This window comes from Poromitra crassiceps (assembly GCF_964638095.1).
Source record: "Poromitra crassiceps genome assembly, chromosome: 5".
Taxonomy (NCBI): domain Eukaryota; kingdom Metazoa; phylum Chordata; class Actinopteri; order Beryciformes; family Melamphaidae; genus Poromitra; species Poromitra crassiceps.
This window is the reverse complement of record NC_139642.1, coordinates 64,165,320-64,189,005: the sequence shown is the minus strand read 5'-3', so window position 1 is coordinate 64,189,005 and position 23,686 is coordinate 64,165,320. Positions and strand designations below refer to the sequence as shown.

Sequence of the window (23,686 nt, the reverse complement as noted above, 5' to 3'; positions counted from 1 at the left end):
CAAACAAACAAACAAACAAACTCACCTCCAGACCAGATAAACTTAGGTTGACTGTCATCAGTGTAATAGACAGGTTCTCCTCTCTCAGCTCTACACATATATCCTCCTGTGTGTGTGGGTCCATGAAGGATGTAGGAACCCTCTGCAGTGCCATCGTTGCTACCAGGCAGCAGCTCATAGGTGTAGGAGTTGTCTGGTAGTTTGGGAACAGCCTTGGACCAGTAGAACCTCCATCCTGCAGATGAAGCTTCAACCTCACAGCTCAGAGTTACTGAGGCTCCAGGACTCAGCCACACAGGAGAGACCGTGAGGACAGGTGTGGGTTTAGCTGTTGGAAAGAAGTTGCCAAGATGTATAACTTAGTTGTATTATATCCCATGCTTAACAATATTTAATAAGTTTTCCTTTAAGTGCTGCCTCCAAACATACAAGCGTATAATATAATATGAAGACAAGACATGTTCAGTATGAATGAAAGAGGATCTGACTTACATGATACTGTCAGCTTGAAGGCACTGCTCCACTCTGTTGAAGACTGCTGTCCACTCCTCTGTCTGCCCTTACACTGATAGTCTCCACTGTGGTATGTATAAGCACTAATCCTGTATTCTTTTTGTTTTGGAGTTTTTTCTGAGCTGTTTGTTCTCCATTCATACTCCCAGTCAGTGTCTCCTCCTCCCTGGATCTCACATCTGAGAGTGATGGTCTCTCCACTGTATATCTGAGGCCAGTTGGGCTGCAGGGTCACGTTTGCAACTGTTCACACCAGAAATGCACAATTAGGATACAAACAGAAACAGAAAATCATTTTTTTTTGTTTTTTTCCCCCCAATCATGAATGCATGTTGTTTTATGCCAAAACAAACTAACCTAGTTTGGTTATAGTGATTGGATCAGTGTACTGTGTGAAGAAAACTGGGTCTCCTCTCTCTCCTCTGCACCAGTAGCGTCCTCCCTCTAAGACTCTGATAGCTCTGTTGGCTGCACCATCCTTCATGATCAGTGTGCGAGAGCCTGTGGTTTGTCCCTCCCTCCCGCTTTATCTCCCGCTGCTGTTTGTAATCGATATGGCCTTTTTCGATACGAGCGGCAATTGAATGGAATCGTCCATAAACTTGAAATCAGATCATATCTATATGCTAAGCTAGGCTGCTGCTATGGAGCACCTAAAAACTTCGGCACTGGCATGTGAAAAAGGGCTCGGTATTGGAAAGTACGCACTATTTGGGAGTGCCAGGGCAGGGCACCCATCCTATGGATAACAACATTGTCTCGGTGGTGGGTACAGTTGTATTGTGATTGATAGTGTGTATGTCGCGTGCAGCCACAGCGTTGTCGGCAAGTCGGCGTTACAGTGGCTGTAGGGACCGACCGTGCATCCAAGACTCTGAAAGATATGACTGATGAGTCTCGCGTTGAGGCTAGTTAGATAGTTAATTTATGTTCTCATAATTATATAACAACCACAATGAACCGCGATGTGACAGAAAAGGTGTTATTTACAGAGCGCATTCAGCTTGCCCCGTTTGCACCCGTTATAGCCTGTTTGAGGATGCTACTCTGAGCTAAATATCTTCTGTGGGCATCCGAATGAAACCAAAGTTAGTTGGGTGAGTAACACATCATATTTTAAGCTGGAAATAAGGTCTGGGGTGTAAAAAACCGGAATTCCCCTTTAAACACTTGAGATTTGACTTGAACTTGCATTAATTGACATTAATTAACTGTGCCCAGTGCCCATTTAGAAACATATAGCCTGGACCTCTAAATGGTATAAAAGGGGCATCTAGCGGAATGAATATACTCAATACTTTAGAAATATTTGTTAATTCCCCCATACCCCCAGTTCACACAACAGAAGACTGCACCAGATAGTTTGTTGTGTAAGTAAATCCACTTATAAATATGTGAATATCTTTATTGTGAGAAATTAACTTTACCCTTTTTTGATATCTTATCCATCATGGTTATATGTGATGGTTAGTTATTTACACCATGAATATGTTAGATTACACCATCTGCTTATCTTTATACACACATTTTAAATCAAAAAGTGGTATAATTAAAACAGCTGGCAACTCTGATCAGCATTTAAGAGGTCAGAACTTAAAAATTCTTACACAGTAAAGCTTCAAATCATAATTAAATGTCTACATCACACAAGCACACAATAGCAAACAGGGTTATTCTCATATAGTGTAACTCCATGGGTTGAACAACATCCTTAATGACTCATAAATAAGTGCTATAGGTGAAGGTAAACAAGATGGTGATAATAAGTTTGATGACTTACCTGATACAGTCAGAGTGACTTTATTACTCTCTTTTTGATGGTTTGGGTCACTTATGAGATAACCAATACACTGATATTCACCACTGTCATATGTTTCTATATGTGGTATTGTGAGGCGTTTATTCTCAGAGTAGGAGGAAAACCTTTGACCATCCTTGTCGATTTTGTAATACCAGTCATCCTCCTCTCCTTCCTTCATGTCACATATGAAGGTAACAGACTCTCCACTAAAGACATGGGTCCGGCCGGGTTCAAGGGTCAGCACAGCATCTGTTCTCCCAACACAAATACATATACAGCACTACACTATTAGAAGATAAAATAAATACTGTAAACAGCTGTTTTCAGCGATATGTGACAAACTTACTCATAAGTTGTGCAGAAACACAGTGAAATTATATGGAAATGTAGAATATGAAGAGGAAGCAATACAGAACAATAGAGTAGAGATTCATCTTGAGTGAATGAATAGAGAAAGAGAATAGAGAAAGTTCTGTCCTCACCTTGAGCGTGTCCTTGGTAGAGGAGTGTACTCATCACTAAAATAAAGATTGAAACCTCATCAGACACTATCAAACTGTCAAAATAACAACCAACAAAGTTCAAACAGCTCAAGTTTCATCAATAAATAGAAACATATTGATTACAGCCACCAGACTCTGCTCTATTCAAACTGTCAGTGACAAAGACATGAGACAAACCACTGATGCTGTGTTCTGTTCACCACAACATTGTCATTATTCTGCAGCATTGGAAGACAGAAAGTCAGTATGTTGTACTCACAGAATAACAGGAGCCCAGCACAGAGCCAGGTGCACCCCATCCTCACATCCAGCTCAGCTCCACTCTGTCTCTCTGCTTCTGACTGACTGTTCCACTTCCTACAGAGTGAGCTTATAACCTCTGTGCAGGAAGAGACAGACAGAGAGCTGCCGTGAGAAAGAATTCACACCTTGGCAGTGTGAGTTCTAACTTAGTTTCGACCATTGCTGTTTCCTTCCTCTTTATTGCAAGAGCTCATAAAATGACGTTTAGTTTGACATAAACATATTTTTAATATGTATGATTGCAGGCACAGAAAATCCATGTAATTATTGCAGATCAATAAGACATCAGATCCTTCATCAGTGTCTCAAACTAAGTGAAGAATGAATCAGAGGCTGACATGGTGAAGAGTGCAGGGTTAAGCAGCTTGGCAGCATGTTTGTATATGGCTGTGCATTTATGTATGCATGTATATACATTATATCCCCACTGGATTGGGTATATGTGTCTCTAATCCATGTGTATGTCTAGTGTGTGTGTGTGTGTGTGTGTGTGTGTGTGTGTGTGTGTGTGTGTGTGTGTGTGTGTGTGTGTGTGTGTGTGTGTGTGTGTGCGTGTGCGTGCGTGTGCGTGTGCGTGTGCGTGCGTGCGTGTGTGTGTGAAATAGAAAGATGGCCGTGATCTCAAACACATCGAGTTTTCTTATTTTATTTTTATTTTTCATTATGATCAGCACCAGATCAAAATAAAGTAATAATACTAACACATAATAACAAACAAATATAAAACAATGCCAGAGTTACAAACAAAGCTAGAGACAAACAACAAGATGCAGAGAGGAAGAGGAGGATGTGGTGATGGTGACCACTTATCTTCAAAGCTCTCGGTACACAGTATTTTCTGTTCTAACATTTAATGGAATACTCTCCACTTCATTTGGATATTCAATCAAACTTTATTTGCAGACTCCACCGTCCAAATAGACATACAGTCACATATAGTAAATAGACATAAAAACACACACCACAACAACAACAACAACAACAAAAAACATTATAAGAGGCGATATATCACATATTAACAAAAAGTGCTTATGCAAATTCAATAAAAGGCATCTAAAGATAAGAACAGTAAATGCCATTAAGATGCCATTTAAAAGTGCTTTATACACATTCTATAAAAGGCACGAATACCAGTGTGTCCACATATAGGATTGGTATCTCACAGAGCTACACCTTGGGTTGGTCAACTGTATAATGAGATCATTCTGGGACCCCTGCAGTCTACATATGAACTTGTACATTAGTCTTCTCAGGGTGGCCTGGAAGGTGTTTATCCCTAAATCACAAAAAAGCTTGCTGGCACTACTACCCCTGGGCTTCTTGAGCAGGATTCTGAGACAGTCATTATAAGCAACCTTGAGTTTGCACAAGCTCTCTTTCTTATATCTCACCCAGAGAGGGGCCGTGTACAAAGGGGTGCAGTAAGCTCTAAACAAGTTCACCTTCACTTCATCAGAGCAGTAGTGAAATTTTCTCACTAACACATTGGCTTGGACATATAGCATTCTTCTCTGTCTAAGCATGTCAGCATCATCCTCCATCTTATCATTGATGATGATTATCAGTGAAACAAAAAAGTTTTAACATATTATGTAGATAACGCTTGGATTTTCATGAAGTCCTCATTGAACTGTGTATAAATGTCTGGAGTACCACTGACATGTATATAGACCAGCTGATGGCTTATAGCTTACTGCTGCTGCCACACATGTTCAGTGTGGCGGTTGGAGAGGCATGTGGGAAAAGTGACTGAAGAGATCTTGGTCATTACTGCACCAATTTTAAAATCTTCTGCTCACATGACTTAGTTAGGCTGCATAAACAAATATGAAACTAGGTTCTCCTTTAAACCATCCTCAAATGTGTGTGTGTATTAGGGTTGGCACCGTGGACGATGGCATCGACCATCGTCGATGGGCCGACCCCCATTGACCTCTGACCCTTCTACATCGGACCATCATGATTATCTGTTTGAATTAAAAATTTGGCAGATTTAATAATAAAAAAGGCTAAGTCCACTCAACCGCGACACACGGGGGATGCACGGGCGGCATTAAACAAGCAGCAAAGCGTACCTTATCCCCAGTTCAGAGAAGCGGTAAAGCGGAGAGGAAGATAAGATAAGCAGAAGTTGGTTGTGTTGTGAAAATGTTAAGAAAGAAGAAACTTCACGTTCTTTCCTGTTTTCAACCCAATGTGAGTAATGAAGTCGTCAACTGTGAATTCAACTCGCCTGTTTCCAGGAACTCTCTCCATTACATACTGTGTAGGCCCCCTGCTGCTGTGTTTCTATCTCTCCTTAACGTAATCTAATGTTAGGTTCAAAACTGAGCCCACACAAATCTAACGTTAGCTGCCAGTAATTCTGCCCCTTTTCTGCCAGTTAGTTAAATTAAACACACACACACGGTGTTGGTCATGATCTGTAACGTTAACGTTTGATTGTTTTGCGCCTTTCAATATTGCTGGTAGTGATAGCCTACTGTTTGAATCGCCTGGCTCTGTGCTGTAGTAGTAGTCTATCCAAGCCCGCTGGTCTCTCATGACATGTAGAGCTCAGCTGTCCTGTTGTAAACATGAACGTACATTGCAGTGGGCAGCCAAACGGCACCGCATGGACTTCATAAATCATTAATTAACCCCACCCCCCCCGTCAACGACGATGCCATCGTCCATCGCGATGTTTCACTGTGGAACCATCACGATGGTTATTAAGGTGACATCGCACAACCCTAGTGTGTATGTATGTGTCTGTGTGTGCATGCGCCACGCACGTGTCTCTCTGTGTGTGTGTGTGTGTGTGTGTGTGTGTGTGTGTGTGTGTGTGTGTGTGTGTCTTTCTCCCTCTGTCTGTGTGTGTGTCTTTCTCTGTGTGTCTCTCTCTCACCCGTTTATCTTTCTCTCTCCCTTTCTGTCTGTCTTTCTTTCTCTCTTTTGTTGTCTATTTCCTCTCCCTCTCTCTGCCTCCATATAAAGACACATTCTGTATCAGCACACAGCAAAAAGTTGACAGTTTTTTTCTGATTCATCAGGTGTTTGTGAGAGCTGTACATTACACATTATACATTAACATTACGTTCATCAGGTCGACAACCTCAGCGTTTTGCTGCAGCCATACACTGACACAAATGTGGAATAAAAGCTGCCCCTTGACCTGAAACCATGCTGTGATCAGCTGTGTATCATCTTTAGATTGTTTTGTAATCCATAATACAGATATAATGCATGTGATACCGACCCAAGCAGGCAAGCATTTACAGAACCAACAGCCACACGGTTCATTTGAAATCTTGGAAATTATTTATTCTGCCTACAGAGACATTCACTCTCATCCCATAGGCTATTGCTGCTCTACCAGAAGGCTTCGGACAGGTATTTATTTGTTTATTTGTTTATTTAAAAGGATCCCCATTAGCTGCCGCCGAAACGACCACTAGTCTGCCTGGGGTCCAAACACAATACACAATACATTACAGCAATTGTAACTGTAGACAGTAAAGTTCAGTAGTAAAATAACATAGTAAAAAAAATAAGAAATAGTAAAATGCAGTCAGTGCAATACAGGAGAATCACAGAGTAAAAAGCAGTACAGAAATAGGGAAAAAAAAAAGTTTGGTCAGCTAGTTATGTAGCTGACCAGCTACATTAGATCAGCTGATCTAAAAAGACACTGTACTATTAAAAGACATACTATTAAAAAGACAAACATTACAAGAGAAGTAAAGTTGTGTGACAAGTTTCAATGTGTGTTTGCTGGTGTTAGTGAGTGCAGATGGGATCTATAGTTTCCCTTTAAAACCTGCCCTCCCATGGATGGAGGAAATGTTTACTGGCAGACAATTCCAGGACATTATAGAGTAGATCTGTATGTGACAGTTTTCTTCATAAAGTTAGTTTTGGGTCTAGGCAAAGTCAACGGACCACTGCTCGCCCCTCTGGTGGAGTGTGTGTGAGTACGTGAGCTATAAATGATGCTGTCCAAGAGAAAGCCAGGAGTTTGGGTATGAATAACTTTGTGAAAATGTACAAGTAGGATTGATAAGAGTTTCTGCTCAACAGTAAGCCAGCTACGCTAGACCTAGGGGAGCACCCAAGGACCAGCCTAGCTGCTTTGTTTTGTGCAACTTGTAATTTTGCAAGAAGACCTTTAGCTGCTGATGACCATACCACAGAGCAGAAGTCCAAATGACACAGAACTAATGAGGAAATGTATGTTTCGTGTATATGTGCCTGATTCTAATTTATTTGCTATTATCAATGTTTCTTGTTAGTTTTCTTTATGAATACCTTCACTTTTGCTTATGCAAAAGTGAGTTTTCACCACTTTTCTTTTCCTACTGTTGTTTTGTTTTTTCTCTCTTGTTTCTGCTATGTACTTTGTACGGATTCTTGTTATTTTTACTTTTCTGAGGTAGAGACCAAGCATATTAAGCCCAGTTACATTTTCATGTTTCTATACCTGCACATTGTTTAGTTGTTTTCATTTTGTCTGTTTCTGTTTTAAAAAATGTGCAAAAATAAATAATAATAATAATAATAATAATAATAATAATAATAATAATAATAATAATAATAATAATAATAATAATAATAATAATAATAATACTAATAAATAACAATGGAAAGAGTAGTGTATTATGTCCTAGGCTACTCAAGCAGATGTATTGTTACTTTGCTGATGTTTTGCTTCAGTACCGGTGTCAAAATGTACTGAAGTAAGAAGTAGCTCGCTGTGCATTAACTCAACTGTGCAATATGGACTCTGCAATTGACTGAACTGTGCAACATCTCTCCACACTTGCTGAACTACTGACTCTAATTGCTCCCAGTGCCAGACTTTTTACTAATTTATTTTGTGCATTCAGTATTATTTCGCTCTTACCTTGTGCCTTATACACTATCTATATTTTATAGTTTTTTATCCTTAATTGGGTTTTGCTTCAAACATATTTCCCATTGTACTTCTACTTACTTACTTGCTTAATTACTACTTAATTACTTACTTAAATGTACTCGGAGCAAAAGTTACTGAGTTACTTTTTACAAATTAGAATGTTGTTATGTATAGCTACAAAATAGCATAATATGCTATTTTGTAGCAGAATAGTGATGTGAGAATATAGTGATGTGAGGAATAATGAAAGTTTGCCTTTCCATTTTTCTCCCTTTATTGCTTTTGCTTTCATTTTCTGCCATCTCTCGGTGTTGCACTTATGCTGGAAACAGGAAAAAGGTGGGTGCATCATTTTAATTTTAAAGAAATCTAGCATGATTTTTACCTGTAAGCTCAATAAACTAAAATAATATGTCACTGCTGGAGTTACCTGCCGACTCCTTATATGGTCGTCTTCCTGTCTGCATTTCCTGCTACACCTTATATATGTTTGTGTTGCAGTTTATCCTTGTTTGTCACCCTGATGAAGGCCTGTGTGCCGCAACGCGTCGGTGCGTTTTTCATTCTTGCTACTATGCATTAGCCATACAATAAAGGCTTTTTAACTTTTTTTCACCTACAAGAGTGCCTTGGTTACTTTTTTTTAGTCTAAACTCAAATAATAATGACTTTTCTTGAAATACAAAGAAAACTAATAAAGCCTGCTCATATACGTTGAATGAGCAGGTGAGATATTGAAGTGCTAGGATGGGGGAAATGAGGTGTGCTGGTGACTAGTATAACCGGGCTAATCTGATTTGTTCAGTGTGGGTGACTCTGTGGGAAAATAGTTGTGTCAGAGCCGAGGAGCCTCACAGCTCTCCTCATTCAAACACGTGTGCACTTTCACACATGACACACAGCCACAGTCCCAGGCTGCTTTAAGAAGACTCTCCACTCACAGCTTATTTAGCTTGATCTCACACGGGAACTGGACCTTTTGCTTGAATCATGCCTCGCTCTATGACCACTGATGAGACATTACCTTTGCTGATGGTGAGTGGGATCTTGCATGCAGGAGTCCAGTGTGTGAGCATATTGTGATGGTGCTGGTGAGTGGGATCTTACATGCACCAGGAGTCCAGTGTGTGAGCATATTGTGATGGTGATGGTGAGTGGGATCTTGCATGCAGGAGTCCAGTGTGTGAGCATATTGTGATGGTGATGGTGAGTGGGATCTTACATGCACCAGGAGTCCAGTGTGTGAGCATATTGTGATGGTGATGGTGAGTGGGATCTTACATGCACCAGGTGTCCAGTGTGTGAGCCTATTGTGATGATGGTGAGTGGGATCTTACATGCAGGAGTCCAGTGTGTGAGCATATTGTGATGGTGATGGTGAGTGGGATCTTACATGCACCAGGAGTCCAGTGTGTGAGCATATTGTGATGGTGATGGTGAGTGGGATCTTACATGCACCAGGAGTCCAGTGTGTGAGCCTATTGTGATGATGATGGTGAGTGGGATCTTGCATGCAGGAGTCCAGTGTGTGAGCATATTGTGATGATGATGGTGAGTGGGATCTTACATGCACCAGGAGTCCAGTGTGTGAGCCTATTGTGATGATGATGGTGAGTGGGATCTTGCATGCAGGAGTCCAGTGTGTGAGCATATTGTGATGGTGATGGTGAGTGGGATCTTACATGCACCAGGAGTCCAGTGTGTGAGCCTATTGTGATGGTGATGGTGAGTGGGATCTTACATGCACCAGGAGTCCAGTGTGTGAGCATATTGTGATGGTGATGGTGAGTGGGATCTTACATGCACCAGGAGTCCAGTGTGTGAGCCTATTGTGATGGTGATGGTGAGTGGGATCTTATGCACCAGGAGTCCAGTGTGTGAGCATATTGTGATGGTGATGGTGAGTGAGATCTTACATGCAGGAGTCCAGTGTGTGAGCATATTGTGATGATGATGGTGAGTGGGATCTTATGCACCAGGAGTCCAGCATATTGTGATGGTGATGGTGAGTGGGATCTTACATGCACCAGGAGTCCAGTGTGTGAGCTATTGTGATTGCTCATCAGATTTTTTGGCATTCTTCAATTATTATGCATTTAGTTGCAAATGGATTAATCAGGATATAAATAATACTATAGAAGATTATGAGGAACTTAACACTTTATAATCACTGCACGCTATGAAGAATTCAGTATAATGGATTGTTCCTCCATGAATACACATTAGTCCGCAATTTGTGTTGTTTCTGTTTCCTTTTTCTGTTGAGAATATAATTTTGAGACTTGCGAGTCTTATAGTAGTATAGTAGTAGTTATAGTAGTAGTAGTATATATATATATATATATATATATATATATATATATATATATATATATATATATATATATATATATATATATATATATATAGTAGGCTACTACTGGAATGGTATTCAGGTATTGCCAGCATTTTATTCTCATTTGTACATGCTTTGTAAGGGTTAAATAGTCCTCACTTTAGATTAGGTCACACAAAATACTTAACTAAATACTTTCTAATACCTTATTAATGTGCGAACAAGGCTTTATCAGAATCAGAATCACTTTTATTGCCACAGTATGCAAGATTACGGAATTTGTCTAAGTGTCATTATGCAGCGTAGCGGTCATGTTAATATTCAGAGATAAAGAAATAGGAAAAACCACAAAAGACAATCACAACATTACAAGTGCAGTCCAATATATACAATATATACATGAGTGGAGGAATGTTCAGTAGGCATAAAATATGAATAGAAATTACAAATTACAGTATTTACGGATACTTGGAAAATTCGAGTCATATTTAATAGTCTAACTAGCTCAGCCTCTCCCACTAAAGCTGTCACATGGATGGTCTTGTTGTGTTGGCTATAGGTTTCATTTTCCACGGCTCATAGTGTCAGTATCAACAGCAGCAGGAGGAAGCCCAGAGCGTGGAGCTCCATACTCAACATCGTCCCTCACATGGCGCTGTGCAAATTCTGTAAGTATCAAGCTGTTTTTAATCCAGTCAAATTATTCACCAAGTATAATTAGCCTAAAAGTCAGAGATCTACAGTTAAGATGTGGTAGCCTACATTACCACTACATATACAGAGCTGTGATTCAGGATGAAAGAACTTGTGACTATTGTGAGTTGAATGAAGTGGAGAACAAAATCGTTTGCTTTCCCATAATACCTGTAATACATGTTGTCCTGTGTGGATTTGTGTATTATGTCTTTATTGTGTGCTTAAAGGTTTGTGTTTATGTTTGTGGGATATCTCCTGGACCTTTATGTTTATGTTTGTGGGATATCTCCTGGAGGTTTATGTTTATGTTTGTGGGATATCTCCTGGACCTTTATGTTTATGTTTGTGGGATATCTCCTGGAGGTTTATGTTTGTGGGATATCTCCTGGACCTTTATGTTTATGTTTGTGGGATATCTCCTGGACCTTTATGTTTATGCTTGTGGGATATCTCCTGGACCTTTATGTTTATGTTTGTGGGATATCTCCTGGACCTTTATGTTTATGTTTGTGGGATATCTCCTGGACCTTTATGTTTATGTTTGTGGGATATCTCCTGGACCTTTATGTTTATGTTTGTGGGATATCTCCTGGACCTTTATGTTTATGTTTGTGGGATATCTCCTGGAGGTTTATGTTTGTGGGATATCTCCTGGACCTTTATGTTTATGTTTGTGGGATATCTCCTGGACCTTTATGTTTATGTTTGTGGGATATCTCCTGGACCTTTATGTTTATGTTTGTGGGATATCTCCTGGACCTTTATGTTTATGCTTGTGGGATATCTCCTGGAGGTTTATGTTTATGTTTGTGGGATATCTCCTGGACCTTTATGTTTATGCTTGTGGGATATCTCCTGGACGTTTATGTTTATGTTTGGATGATGTTTATATGGATTATATCTATTGTACAGTTAGTTGATGGTGTGTTGGATTTGTTGTTATTAGTTACTGTGTCTGAATGACCCCATGAGGGATCATGTAAATGACTAGACACGAAAATAAAAATTCATTCATTCATTCACCTGATGCTACTGTTGCCATCATTAAACCAATTATAAATCGACCTTTGAGATGTTCTCGAATGTAATCTAGTAATAAAAGCTTTGAAGTTGTCCTGCAATGGAGAACTGTCAATTGTGCTGTATGCTTTGTGTTGTATTGTATTTTTTTTAAGTAAATAAAAATAATTTATAAGTAAATTCATTCATTCAATACAGCCAGGTATATTACTGTGAAAAGTGAAAATGCAATATGAGTGGTGGGACATTTTGGAAATTCCTTATCATAAAGCCCATAGTTCCACTTCGACAAGTGTCTTCTCTTTTTTTTGTTTAGCTTGTAAGGGGAGAAAGGAAACTGGAAGTTGGTCTGAAAATGTAGTTTCTATTTTCCCCTCGGTCATCAGGGTGTTGTATTTTCCCCTCGGTCATCAGCATGTTGTATTTTCTGTCTCCCTCAGTTCCTCTTCTTCTAGTTGGGGTGGTAGTCTTCACTGTCAATGGGCTGATTGGAGACCCTCTGTTCGAGTGCCTCCAGGACACAGACTACAGCGAGCTTCTTCACATCGTGGACAAAGGTCTTCCCACCACAAAGGCCCCTCGCCATGTAGCAGTCATTGGCGCAGGCATCGCTGGACTGACCGCTGCCAAGTTTCTGGAAGACGCCGGCCATAAGGTACAGTGTTTTACAGTGGAGAGAGGACAGTGTTTTACAGTGGAGAGAGGCCATAAGGTACAGTGTTTTACAGTGGAGAGAGGACAGTGTTTTACAGTGGAGAGAGGCCATAAGGTACAGTGTTTTACAGTGGAGAGAGGACAGTGTTTTACAGTGGAGAGAGGCCATAAGGTACAGTGTTTTACAGTGGAGAGAGGACAGTGTTTTACAGTGGAGAGAGGCCATAAGGTACAGTGTTTTACAGTGGAGAGATAGAGCAGATTTTCTTTCTTTTTTATCTTCCCACCCGCCCTTGGATTTCCACCATGTTTTCTCCTGAATTGTACTTGGCCAGTTCCCCCCGCTGGCCCGGTCGTTGCTCCATCCCCTCTGCCGATCGGGGGAGAGTTGTAGACTAGCACGTGCTTCCTCCGATACATGTACAGTCGCCAGCCGCTTCTTTTCACCTGACAGCGAGGAGTGTCACCAGCAGGACATAACGCAGGGGAGGAACACATTATACCCTCTCAGTTCCCCCTCCCCCCAAACAGGAGCCCTGACCAGAGCAGGCACTAGTGCAGTGACAGGACACATATATACCCTTCTTCTAGCTTCCCACCCGCAGACACGGCCAATTGTGCCTGTACGGACGGGGACGCCCGACGAAGCCGGAGGCCTACCAGGGGAATCTACCACCACTACATACTTGGTAGATTCCCACAGAGCACACCACAGAGCATATTTTCTGTGTAGTTATTCGAATTGTACTTTGTGACTGTTAACAATGATAATGCTGTTGCTATCAGAGTGTATTTGATTAGACTCATCATATCTATGCTAGGTGACCATAATAGAAGCCAGTAACCGTATTGGAGGACGCGTGGAGACCTTCAGGAACCTAAGAGAGGGCTGGTATGCAGATGTGGGTGCTATGAGGATCCCCAGCTTTCACAAGTGAGTACAGCGGAGGTGTGTGTGTGTGTGTGTGTGTGTGTGTGTGTGTGTCACTGAAAACAGCGTGCCATTCTGTGGTATAATGCAGAACCAAGGACACGCTATTGCATTTTTCCAACAACTGATATGAACTTCCTCTACTGCAGAGATACTATCAAAAGTACCACACAGGTGCATTCCCTGGGACAGGTGCATTCCCTGGGACAGGTGCATTCCCTGGGACAGGTGCATTCCCTGGGAAACACCAAATTTCTCTTTTGGGTCGAAAGCTGAAAAAGTTTGGCAAGCCGTGTCTAGATGGTGTAGAAATGCAGGGGGCGGGATCTATCCCTGTCTCATCATTGGTTGGAATCGCCTCACAATGCAAGTTCCAGTATGAACATTCACCATTGAGGACAGTGTATCCAACTGCACAGAGTAACTTCAACAAATCAACAGCTGATTCACAGCTATGGTGCAGGAGTCCTGGTTTCAAATCAAGCACACGGTCACACTTTTTCGAGCGTCGTATTTCAACGTTGTGGGGAAGGAGATGATCATCACCAAATATTATATATTAATAATAATAATATTATATATATATATATATATATATATATATATATATATATATATATATATATATATATATCACTAGGCACTTTAGTGATATATATATAACGGTATATATTATATTATATTATATTATATTATATTAATATAATAATATTTTCTCATCAGATGATGAGGAAACGTCATCGACGTCGCTACGATTTCCATTCCGGATTATTTATTTATTTTTACAATATTCTTTATTGATTTCAGTTTGCAAATGATCGTAACAATGACAATATCATATATTATTTTGCAAAGAAGTATATATACCCGCTCCCATCTGCATCCCACACCTCACCCCATTCCACCCATCCCCTCACAAAACAAAACAAAAACCCATTCCGGATATATAATTAGACCCTGACTAGACGTAGTGGTTTGACGTGCAGAAGACGGTCGTTCTACGTGAAAATGTTTGCTAGGGTTGGATGATGGGAGTGACTTGGTGAAGAGCATATCTTTCTTATCCTATGATTTAAAGTAAAAAGTGTGTAATTACTAGAGTGTGTATCAAAAATGCTACCCAATAAACACACATTAGCAAAAAGAAAACGTCTTATGAAAAAGGTGTTGGTTTATAAGGCCACAGAGAGGTCAAGTGGGTTAATTTACCACGAATAATGCAAATTTTATTATGAACAAAAATAAGTACTACTAAAATAGGCCCGCTGAAGCTGCCATCTTACAAAATGTCTATTAATTTCACAGGATTCTGCTTTCCTTCGCTGCCAAATTGCACATTTCACTGAACCACTTCATCCAAGATGACATCAACACCTACTACCTGGTGAACGGCCTGCTGCAGAAGACCTACGCTGTGGAGAGCAACCCTGACATCCTCAACTACAACCTGGCCCCAGAGGAGAGGGGCCAGACGGCTGCTCAGCTCTTCACTAAGGCTCTGTGGAAGGTTTGGACACATTCATTATGTATTAGGGGTGTAACAATACGTGTATTCATAGTGAACTGTTTATGTAGGTTATATGCTTTAGGTTTAATACCCATTACAAAACAAACAAGGATATCACGGTCAGCTAAAACTGAGAAAAAGACTAAAGGTGTTTAAAAAAACATTGTCATAAATTGAAATCAAGATTTAAACTATAGACTAAAAATAATAAAATAAGTCAATTAAATTTAAAATAATTGAAATTTCTCTGGCATTCATTTTTTTCTTCTTCTGTAGACTATCGAAAACATACCAAACCGTGACAACACTATGTCGTATTGAACCGAACTGTGAATTTTGTGAAGTGTATGTTTGTATCTGTATGTTTTGAGACACAATGGTATTTTATTTAGTGTGCAAGTACACAGCCAATTTTTTTAAACTGTGTAATCTGCTGGCAGGTCAGGGAGGATCTTAAGAGACGTGGCTGCAGCGCCACGCTGGACAAATATGACTCCTACTCAGTGAAGGTACACATTCATTGAATCCATGGTTGTTTTGAGAGGTAAACTAGAAAAAGGCTCGCGACACAGAGTTTCTTTAAGCTCCCGTGGACAAGATTTAATAGATAGAGACAAACAGTTTTGATCCGATATGGATCTTCGTCAGTGTCATGTGAAGCACATACATTTCAGGAAGTGTTTTTATAGGTACAGGACAGGTACATAGGTACACACCTCCGCCTACTGGCTTGGAGGTAGACCCAGGCTCACTTTTAAAGAAGAAGTGCTATCTAAGAACAAAACTTCTAAATATAACAAAAAGGTGTAGGCTACATACAGTATATCAAAAAATGTATATGTATATATATCAGAAGACACAAGTTCAAATTTCAAAGTGATTCAGTTAGTCAATACTTTTTAGTATATAGGTGGAGGTATGTACCCATGTACCTGTACCTATAAAAACACTTCCTGAAATGTATGTGCTTCACATGACACTGACGAAGATCCATATCGGATCTATTAAATGTTGTCCACGGGAGCTTAAAGTCCCTGGAAACCAGAAATAATAGATAATAGTACTAATAGTAATAATAGAAACTCTCTGTCACGAGCCTTTTTCTAGTTTAATTTTCTGTGTTACAGTTTAGCTCAGCACCAAGAAGTGGATGTGCGTAAGTTCCTTATCACTTGTTTTGAGAGGTAAACCATCCTGATCACATGACCTCACTGTAGGATGAGAGGACACTGGCCTGGTCAACATCCTGATCACATGACTTCACTGTAGGATGAGAGGACACTAGCCTGGTCACACATCCTGATCACATGACTTCACTGTAGGATGAGAGGACACTGGCCTGGTCACACATCCTGATCACATGACCTCACTGTAGGATGAGAGGACACTAGCCTGGTCAACATCCTGATCACATGACTTCACTGTAGGATGAGAGGACACTAGCCTGGTCACACATCCTGATCACATGACTTCACTGTAGGATGAGAGGACACTAGCCTGGTCAACATCCTGATCACATGACCTCACTGTAGGATGAGAGGACACTAGCCTGGTCAACATCCTGATCACATGACCTCACTGTAGGATGAGAGGACACTAGCCTGGTCACACATCCTGATCACATGACTTCACTGTAGGATGAGAGGACACTAGCCTGGTCAACATCCTGATCACATGACTTCACTGTAGGATGAGAGGACACTAGCCTGGTCACACATCCTGATCACATGACTTCACTGTAGGATGAGAGGACACTAGCCTGGTCAACATCCTGATCACATGACTTCACTGTAGGATGAGAGGACACTAGCCTGGTCAACATCCTGATCACATGACTTCACTGTAGGATGAGAGGACACTAGCCTGGTCAACATCCTGATCACATGACCTCACTGTAGGATGAGAGGACACTGGCCTGGTCAACATCCTGATCACATGACCTCACTGTAGGATGAGAGGACACTAGCCTGGTCAACATCCTGATCACATGACCTCACTGTAGGATGAGGGGACACTAGCCTGGTCACACATCCTGATCACATGACCTCACTGTTGGATGAGAGGACACTAGCCTGGTCACACATCCTGATCACATGACCTCACTGTTGGATGAGAGGACACTAGCCTGGTCACACATACTGATCACATGACCTCACTGTTGGATGAGAGGACACTAACCTGGTCAACATCCTGATCACATGACCTCACTGTAGGATGAGAGGACACTAGCCTGGTCAACATCCTGATCACATGACCTCACTGTTGGATGAGAGGACACTAACCTGGTCAACATCCTGATCACATGACCTCACTGTTGGATGAGAGGACACTAGCCTGGTCAACATCCTGATCACATGACCTCACTGTAGGATGAGAGGACACTAGCCTGGTCAACATCCTGATCACATGACCTCACTGTAGGATGAGAGGACACTAGCCTGGTCACACATCCTGATCACATGACCTCACTGTAGGATGAGAGGACACTAGCCTGGTCACACATCCTGATCACATGACCTCACTGTTGGATGAGAGGACACTAGCCTGGTCAAGCATCCTGATCACATGACCTCACTGTAGGATGAGAGGACACTAGCCTGGTCAACCATCCTGATCACATGACCTCACTGTAGGATGAGAGGACACTAGCCTGGTCAACATCCTGATCACATGACCTCACTGTTGGATGAGAGGACACTAGCCTGGTCAAGCATCCTGATCACATGACCTCACTGTAGGATGAGAGGACACTAGCCTGGTCAACATCCTGATCACATGACCTCACTGTAGGATGAGAGGACACTAGCCTGGTCAACCATCCTGATCACATGACCTCACTGTAGGATGAGAGGACACTCTCTGGTAGAAGCAGGAAGTGACGTTCCACTTTGCCTCTCTATAACACGATTAAACAAGAACAAGAGTCTCATGCACCAGCGGAGTTTCTCTGCGGAAAAGGAATTTTCGCCATTCTTCTAAGTGGATCTGGATTGCATTTGGCGATGTTCACTGGCTGAAGGAGTTGTCTGTCAAGGCAGGTGGATCCAGACTGATCTGTAGAGCCAAGCGGAATATGAGGTCATGTGATTAGGATGGTTTTACCAGACTAAGAGGACACATTCATGTGGTTTAAGGGCAGATAGAGTCCAGTGATTTAGCATAGCCCGACGGGCATCGCTGAACGTGATGTCCGTTCCGGTATCGCTTGACGCTGATTTTGGACGCTGTCGCTCATAAAAAGTATAAACACCTAGGCGATAGGAGAACGCATTGTGGAGCAGGATGTGTTTCACATGGATTAATGCCGGACAGACAGAGAAGCTGCCAGTCAACGTTACCGTTTTGATTGCAACATTACAAAATGGTCTATCTGCTTGCTAACATGCTGTATGACGCTTTCCAGGCATTTGCCTTTTTAACAGCATCTTTATAATCTGCCCGGTCGTTAGCCCAAAGGCACAGGAACCGTGTCCTTGTGTTTATTAAGTTTTTGACAAATATGTGATCTTCTTCCATTGTTAATTCAGTTAGCTAACTAGTGGCTTCAGAAATTGCGGTAGGAGAGAAAAAATGGTGGTTGTCATGACAACAGAGCCAACGATGGGGTCAAAGTTGAATCCAGATAAGGTATTGACGATGGTCGCAGTGTTCATCGCAATGATGGGATATCGCCCGTCGCTGGAAGTATAAACATGTGTCGTTATCACCGACGATGGAATGAGATCGTGGTCGGTCACAACGACCATAAATCGCTGGACTCTAAACTGCCCTTTAAGTCTTTTGGTTGTGCTGTGAGTGACTGACAGGAGGATCATGTGACTTAAGTCATTTGGTTGTGCTGTGACTGACTGACAGGAGGATCATGTGACTTAAGTAATTTGGTTGTGCTGTGACTGACTGACAGGAGTATCATGACTTAAGTCATTTGGTTGTGCTGTGAGTGACTGACAGGAGTATCATGACTTGAGTCATTTGGTTGTGCTGTGACTGACTGACAGGAGTATCATGACTTAAGTCATGTGGTTGTGCTGTGACTGACTGACAGGAGTATCATGACTTAAGTCATGTGGTTGTGCTGTGACTGACTGACAGGAGTATCATGTGACTTAAGTCATGTGGTTGTGCTGTGACTGACTGACAGGAGTATCATGTGACTTAAGTCATGTGGTTGTGCTGTGACTGACTGACAGGAGTATCATGTGACTGAAGTCATGTGGTTGTGCTGTGACTGACTGACAGGAGTATCTGGTGAAGGAGGGCAACCTGAGCCGCGATGCCTTGAGGATGATCGGGGACATCCTGAATGAAAACAGCCTCTTCTACACGTCGCTGACAGAGATGTTGTACATACAGGCAGACATCAGTGACACCATCGAGTAAGGACAAACAAGATTATGTGTGTGTGTGTGGGGGGGGGGGGGGGGTGAACTAATGCTTCAAGTTGGGGCCCCAAAATGTCTTGTAACAGCCTTGAGGAGGACATGACAACCTGTTGGCCTATGACATGGGTTAGTTAGTTATCGTTCACATTCCTATCCACCCACATGACTTAACCACTTAAGGAAGGAGCCTGCTGATTGGAATTTTAGTGACACAAAGGTTTCTTGGAGACAGAGCTGCTTGGGAGGCAGACATAATCTCATTGGTTAAACCTCAATGGGTGGGACCAAATAACTAGGTTTTCTGGCTGCCTCTCAAAGGAGAAGAGCCTGGTTAACTGTTACTACTCAGTTGGTCTTCACAGACCGTTTCTGTATCTGCTGGATCTACAACTGCCATTTTCACTTTTTGTACTGGATGACCAGATACGAAGCTTTTGGCCCCACAATCACAATCAGAATCAGCTTTATTGGCCAAGTATGTACATATAAGGAATTGCCCTCCGGTTTGCTTTGCTCTCAACATACACATACAGGAAACAGCTACTATAAGTGTGATGTAAAGTGTCTATTTTAAATACGTATATATGAAGGAGTACATATACAGTAAATGTGTAAATACACAGGATTGTAAGGCTTATATATATTGCACGTTTATAGGCTATGCCGTTCAACATGAACTAGAAATACCGCATTGCGGTTGTATGCCTCCGCCAACAAGTGAGCAGTCTACATCCATGTCTGTCCAGACTCATACAAGCACAAACACCTTAAAGTCCACAGTGCAGAGGTGTGGCCATTCAGCCTTATGGGACTTTAGGCAATGTTTGGGGGTACCTCAACAGCGCCTAATCATTTTCAACATGGGAAATAACCCCACCCCTCGAACCCCGACTCTCTAGGACCTCTCTATCCCTAGCTACGGCACCTTTCCCCTAGCCCCACCCCTCACCATGGCCCTTCCCACCACCCAGAACCCCCTATCCACTCCCTCTACCCACCCCTTGAACCCTGACTCTCTAGGGCCTTCCTATCCGTAGCTACAGCCAACTTTCCCTAGCCCGCCCCTTACTGATCACGCCCCCTGCCCCACCCACATCCCCCATGCCACACCCCTCGAAACCTGACTCTCTATGACCTTTGTATCCCTAGCTACAGCCCTTTGCCCCAGCCCCGCAACCTTCCTCCAAAATCTAATCAGTTCATTCTTGAGTCCAAGTGTACGTTTGAGCAAAATCTGAAGCAATTTCATCAAGGCATTCCTGAGATATTGCATTAACGATAATTGGACGGACGACCCAAAACCATACCTCCGGCCCGGCTATCGCCGATGGAGGCATAAAAAGCTGTACAAAGTTGTACAAAGGCTTAAATACAGATATGTTTCAGATATTGCACAGTTATATGTTGTTCAATGTGAACAAGACTTTGAGTCAGGTATTGCAGTTATTTCCCAGAAAACACATCAAATCGTGAATATGTGAACACTCGAGTCACATTTTCAAGGAGCTGCACGTCACGCCGACAGGCTCGCCAGCCGCGGCGCACCACTCGGCACATTCGCCCGTATGTAAAGGCTTTAACTCGAAAAACGGGTTATTTGACTCCGTCCAATGTGTTTTCACTGAGCCAAACAGCTTATTTCAGCCTCTGGAACAGGTCTGTCTCCAAGAAACGTTTGTATAAAACTCTACTTGTAACCCAGTCACCAGTGTTGCCAGGGGGGGCGGGTTTACAGAGCCACTTGTTTCTATAGACCTGCAATTTTTTGGGCAACAAAAACATCATCATCCCCAAATTGAGGTGTTCATCTTGTCTTCTTTCCCTACAGGTACTATGAGGTGACGGGTGGCTTCGACCACCTCCCGCGAGCTTTCTATCAGTTACTAAATGGCACCATCCTTCTCAACTCCAAGGTCAAGCTCATTAACCAATCAGGCAGCAGGGGTGTCACCATATCATACCAGGACTGGCGTAATTCCGGCTCCCTGACCAACCTCACCGTGGACTACACCTTGGTCACCGCCACCGCCAAGGCCACCTTGCTCATGGACTTCCAGCCGCCTCTCTCCAGCCACAAGCTGGAAGCCCTGCGCTCTGTCCACTATGCCAGCTCCACCAAGGTGGTCCTCAGCTTCAGGGAGCGCTTCTGGGAGAAGGAGGGCATCAGAGGAGGGAAGAGCATCACAGACCGACCTTCTCGCTTCATATACTACCCCAGCCATGGCTTCCCCGGCACAGCCGGAGGGGCCCTCTTGGCGTCCTACACTTGCTCCGACGATTCCACTCTCTTCCAAGGGGTGAGTGAAGACGAGCTGAAGGCTCTGGTCCTGGAAGACCTGGTGAAGATCCACGGAGAGGACATCAGGCCTCTGTGTACTGGGGGCCTGGTGAAGAAGTGGGGCTTAGATCCATACAGCCTGGGAGCCTTCGCCCTCTTTACGCCATACCAGCAGGTCGACTACGCCCAGGAACTGTTCCAAAGTGACCGAAGGGTGTATTTTGCCGGGGAGCACACAGCCCTGCCTCACGGGTGGATTGAAACCGCTATGAAATCTGCACTCAGGGCAGCTACAAACATCAATAAGCTGACGCTTTAGTTTTTACGCGTAGCGAATTCACAGCCCGTTCCTACTCCAAACTCGTTACCAGAGCCCCGCTTTGTCACGCGCCTTGTATGTTTGAGGTAACGCACCGCGGAGCCTTGAGCGTTTTGTGGAACGCACCACAGGCATACTGCACTCTGCACCTGTGGGTTCAGGCAAAAGGTCAAGTACGCCGTCGGGCTCGTCGTCCAGAACAAGCTGGGAAGAGGGGATCCTCTCTCTCCCTGGTTTTGAGTTAGGGGCTTGGACTTGAAGACCCGCGGCCCCCCCCCACCTTATCCAGACCCTAACCCTAAGAGCACCTAACCAATGCCTAAACCCAACCTGTGGAGCCCCCATGCCATTCGCATATGTACAATGGCCAGTGTTGGGGGTAACTCATTACAAAAGTAACATATTACATGTAATATATTACTTTTAGCAGTAACTCAGTAATATAACTTATTACTTATAGGATTTCAATAATATTATACCAGTTACTTTGTCAAGTAACTCAAGTTACAAATTGAGTTACATTTTATTAAATCAAAGCACATATTTAAAAAAGATACAATAATTTCCTAATCAAACTGTGTGTTTTTATGCAAATAAGCACTATAGATGACAATAACAAAGGAAAATAATAATTATTATTACACTGACTTCAAGGCGGTTTAAATTATTTTTCGGGATGGCTCCGGGGCGGCGATGTCGTTCTGCTGCTGCTGTTGTTTTGGTAAAAGTAATGCAAAAGTAGTGTAATAAGTAACGAGTTACTCTACACAGAAAGTAATATTGTAAAGTAACGTATTACTTTCAAATGAAAGTAACTAGTAATATGTAGTATATTACATTTTGAAAGTAACTTGCCCAACACTGAAATGGCACAATGGTACTGTTCCATAAAACACACAAGGCACGTGACAAGGCGGGGCTCTGGTATGAGTTCGGAGTTAGAATGTGTTGAAATTTAAAATGGCTGCAAATGTAGTGGACATGTGTATAGTATTAATATGACCCTTTGTTTTGAAATCCTTTTCTAGGATTAGACCAATATTGGACTCAGATAGCAGCCAGTCAGTATCATCTCTGATATGATGCAGTTTGCCTGTGTACATATTTATCGTATAATTGATCACGACTACACTAGTTGTCTGCCCTGAATCTCAACTGACTCTAATGAGACATTTTGATCAGATTGAGAATGTTTTTATTATTACCCTTATCGGTAGAACGCCATTGTTTTCATGTTTTGTACTCAAAAGTGAAAGAAATTATGTTTGAATGTTTACTGCTTCTATACCAGCACTTGTCAAGTCATGTCTTCAATTTCTGTAGGTTTGTTCTCCCAGGGGGTACTACATTTTGCTATGGAGAAAACGAAATGTTGGAATACTAGGCTATATACATGTAGTTTGAATACATTCAACTGTCAGATGTGTGTTTACATTGAAATACAAAATAAAACTTTATGACAATGGCTGATGATAGAAATACAAAATAATTGACTAAAGAATCATGCAAACGTGGTTAATCTGCCAATTCAGCAAACACACATTAGAGAT

General features: G+C 42.1%; 1 protein-coding gene across 1 annotated transcript; it reads left to right on the top strand.

Annotated features, from left to right (window-relative positions):
- Nucleotides 1–9,004: 9,004 nt before the first annotated feature.
- il4i1 (interleukin 4 induced 1) lies at nt 9,005–22,136 on the top strand (the record flags this gene model as incomplete). The annotated part of the gene is made up of 8 exons (XM_083636854.1): nt 9,005–9,049; nt 10,909–11,017; nt 12,506–12,720; nt 13,541–13,653; nt 14,956–15,157; nt 15,598–15,666; nt 19,397–19,533; nt 21,368–22,136. 8 exons carry the CDS (start codon nt 9,005–9,007, stop codon nt 22,134–22,136), a joined length of 1,659 nt encoding a protein of 552 aa, XP_083492980.1.
- Between the last annotated feature and the right edge of the window lie 1,550 nt (nt 22,137–23,686).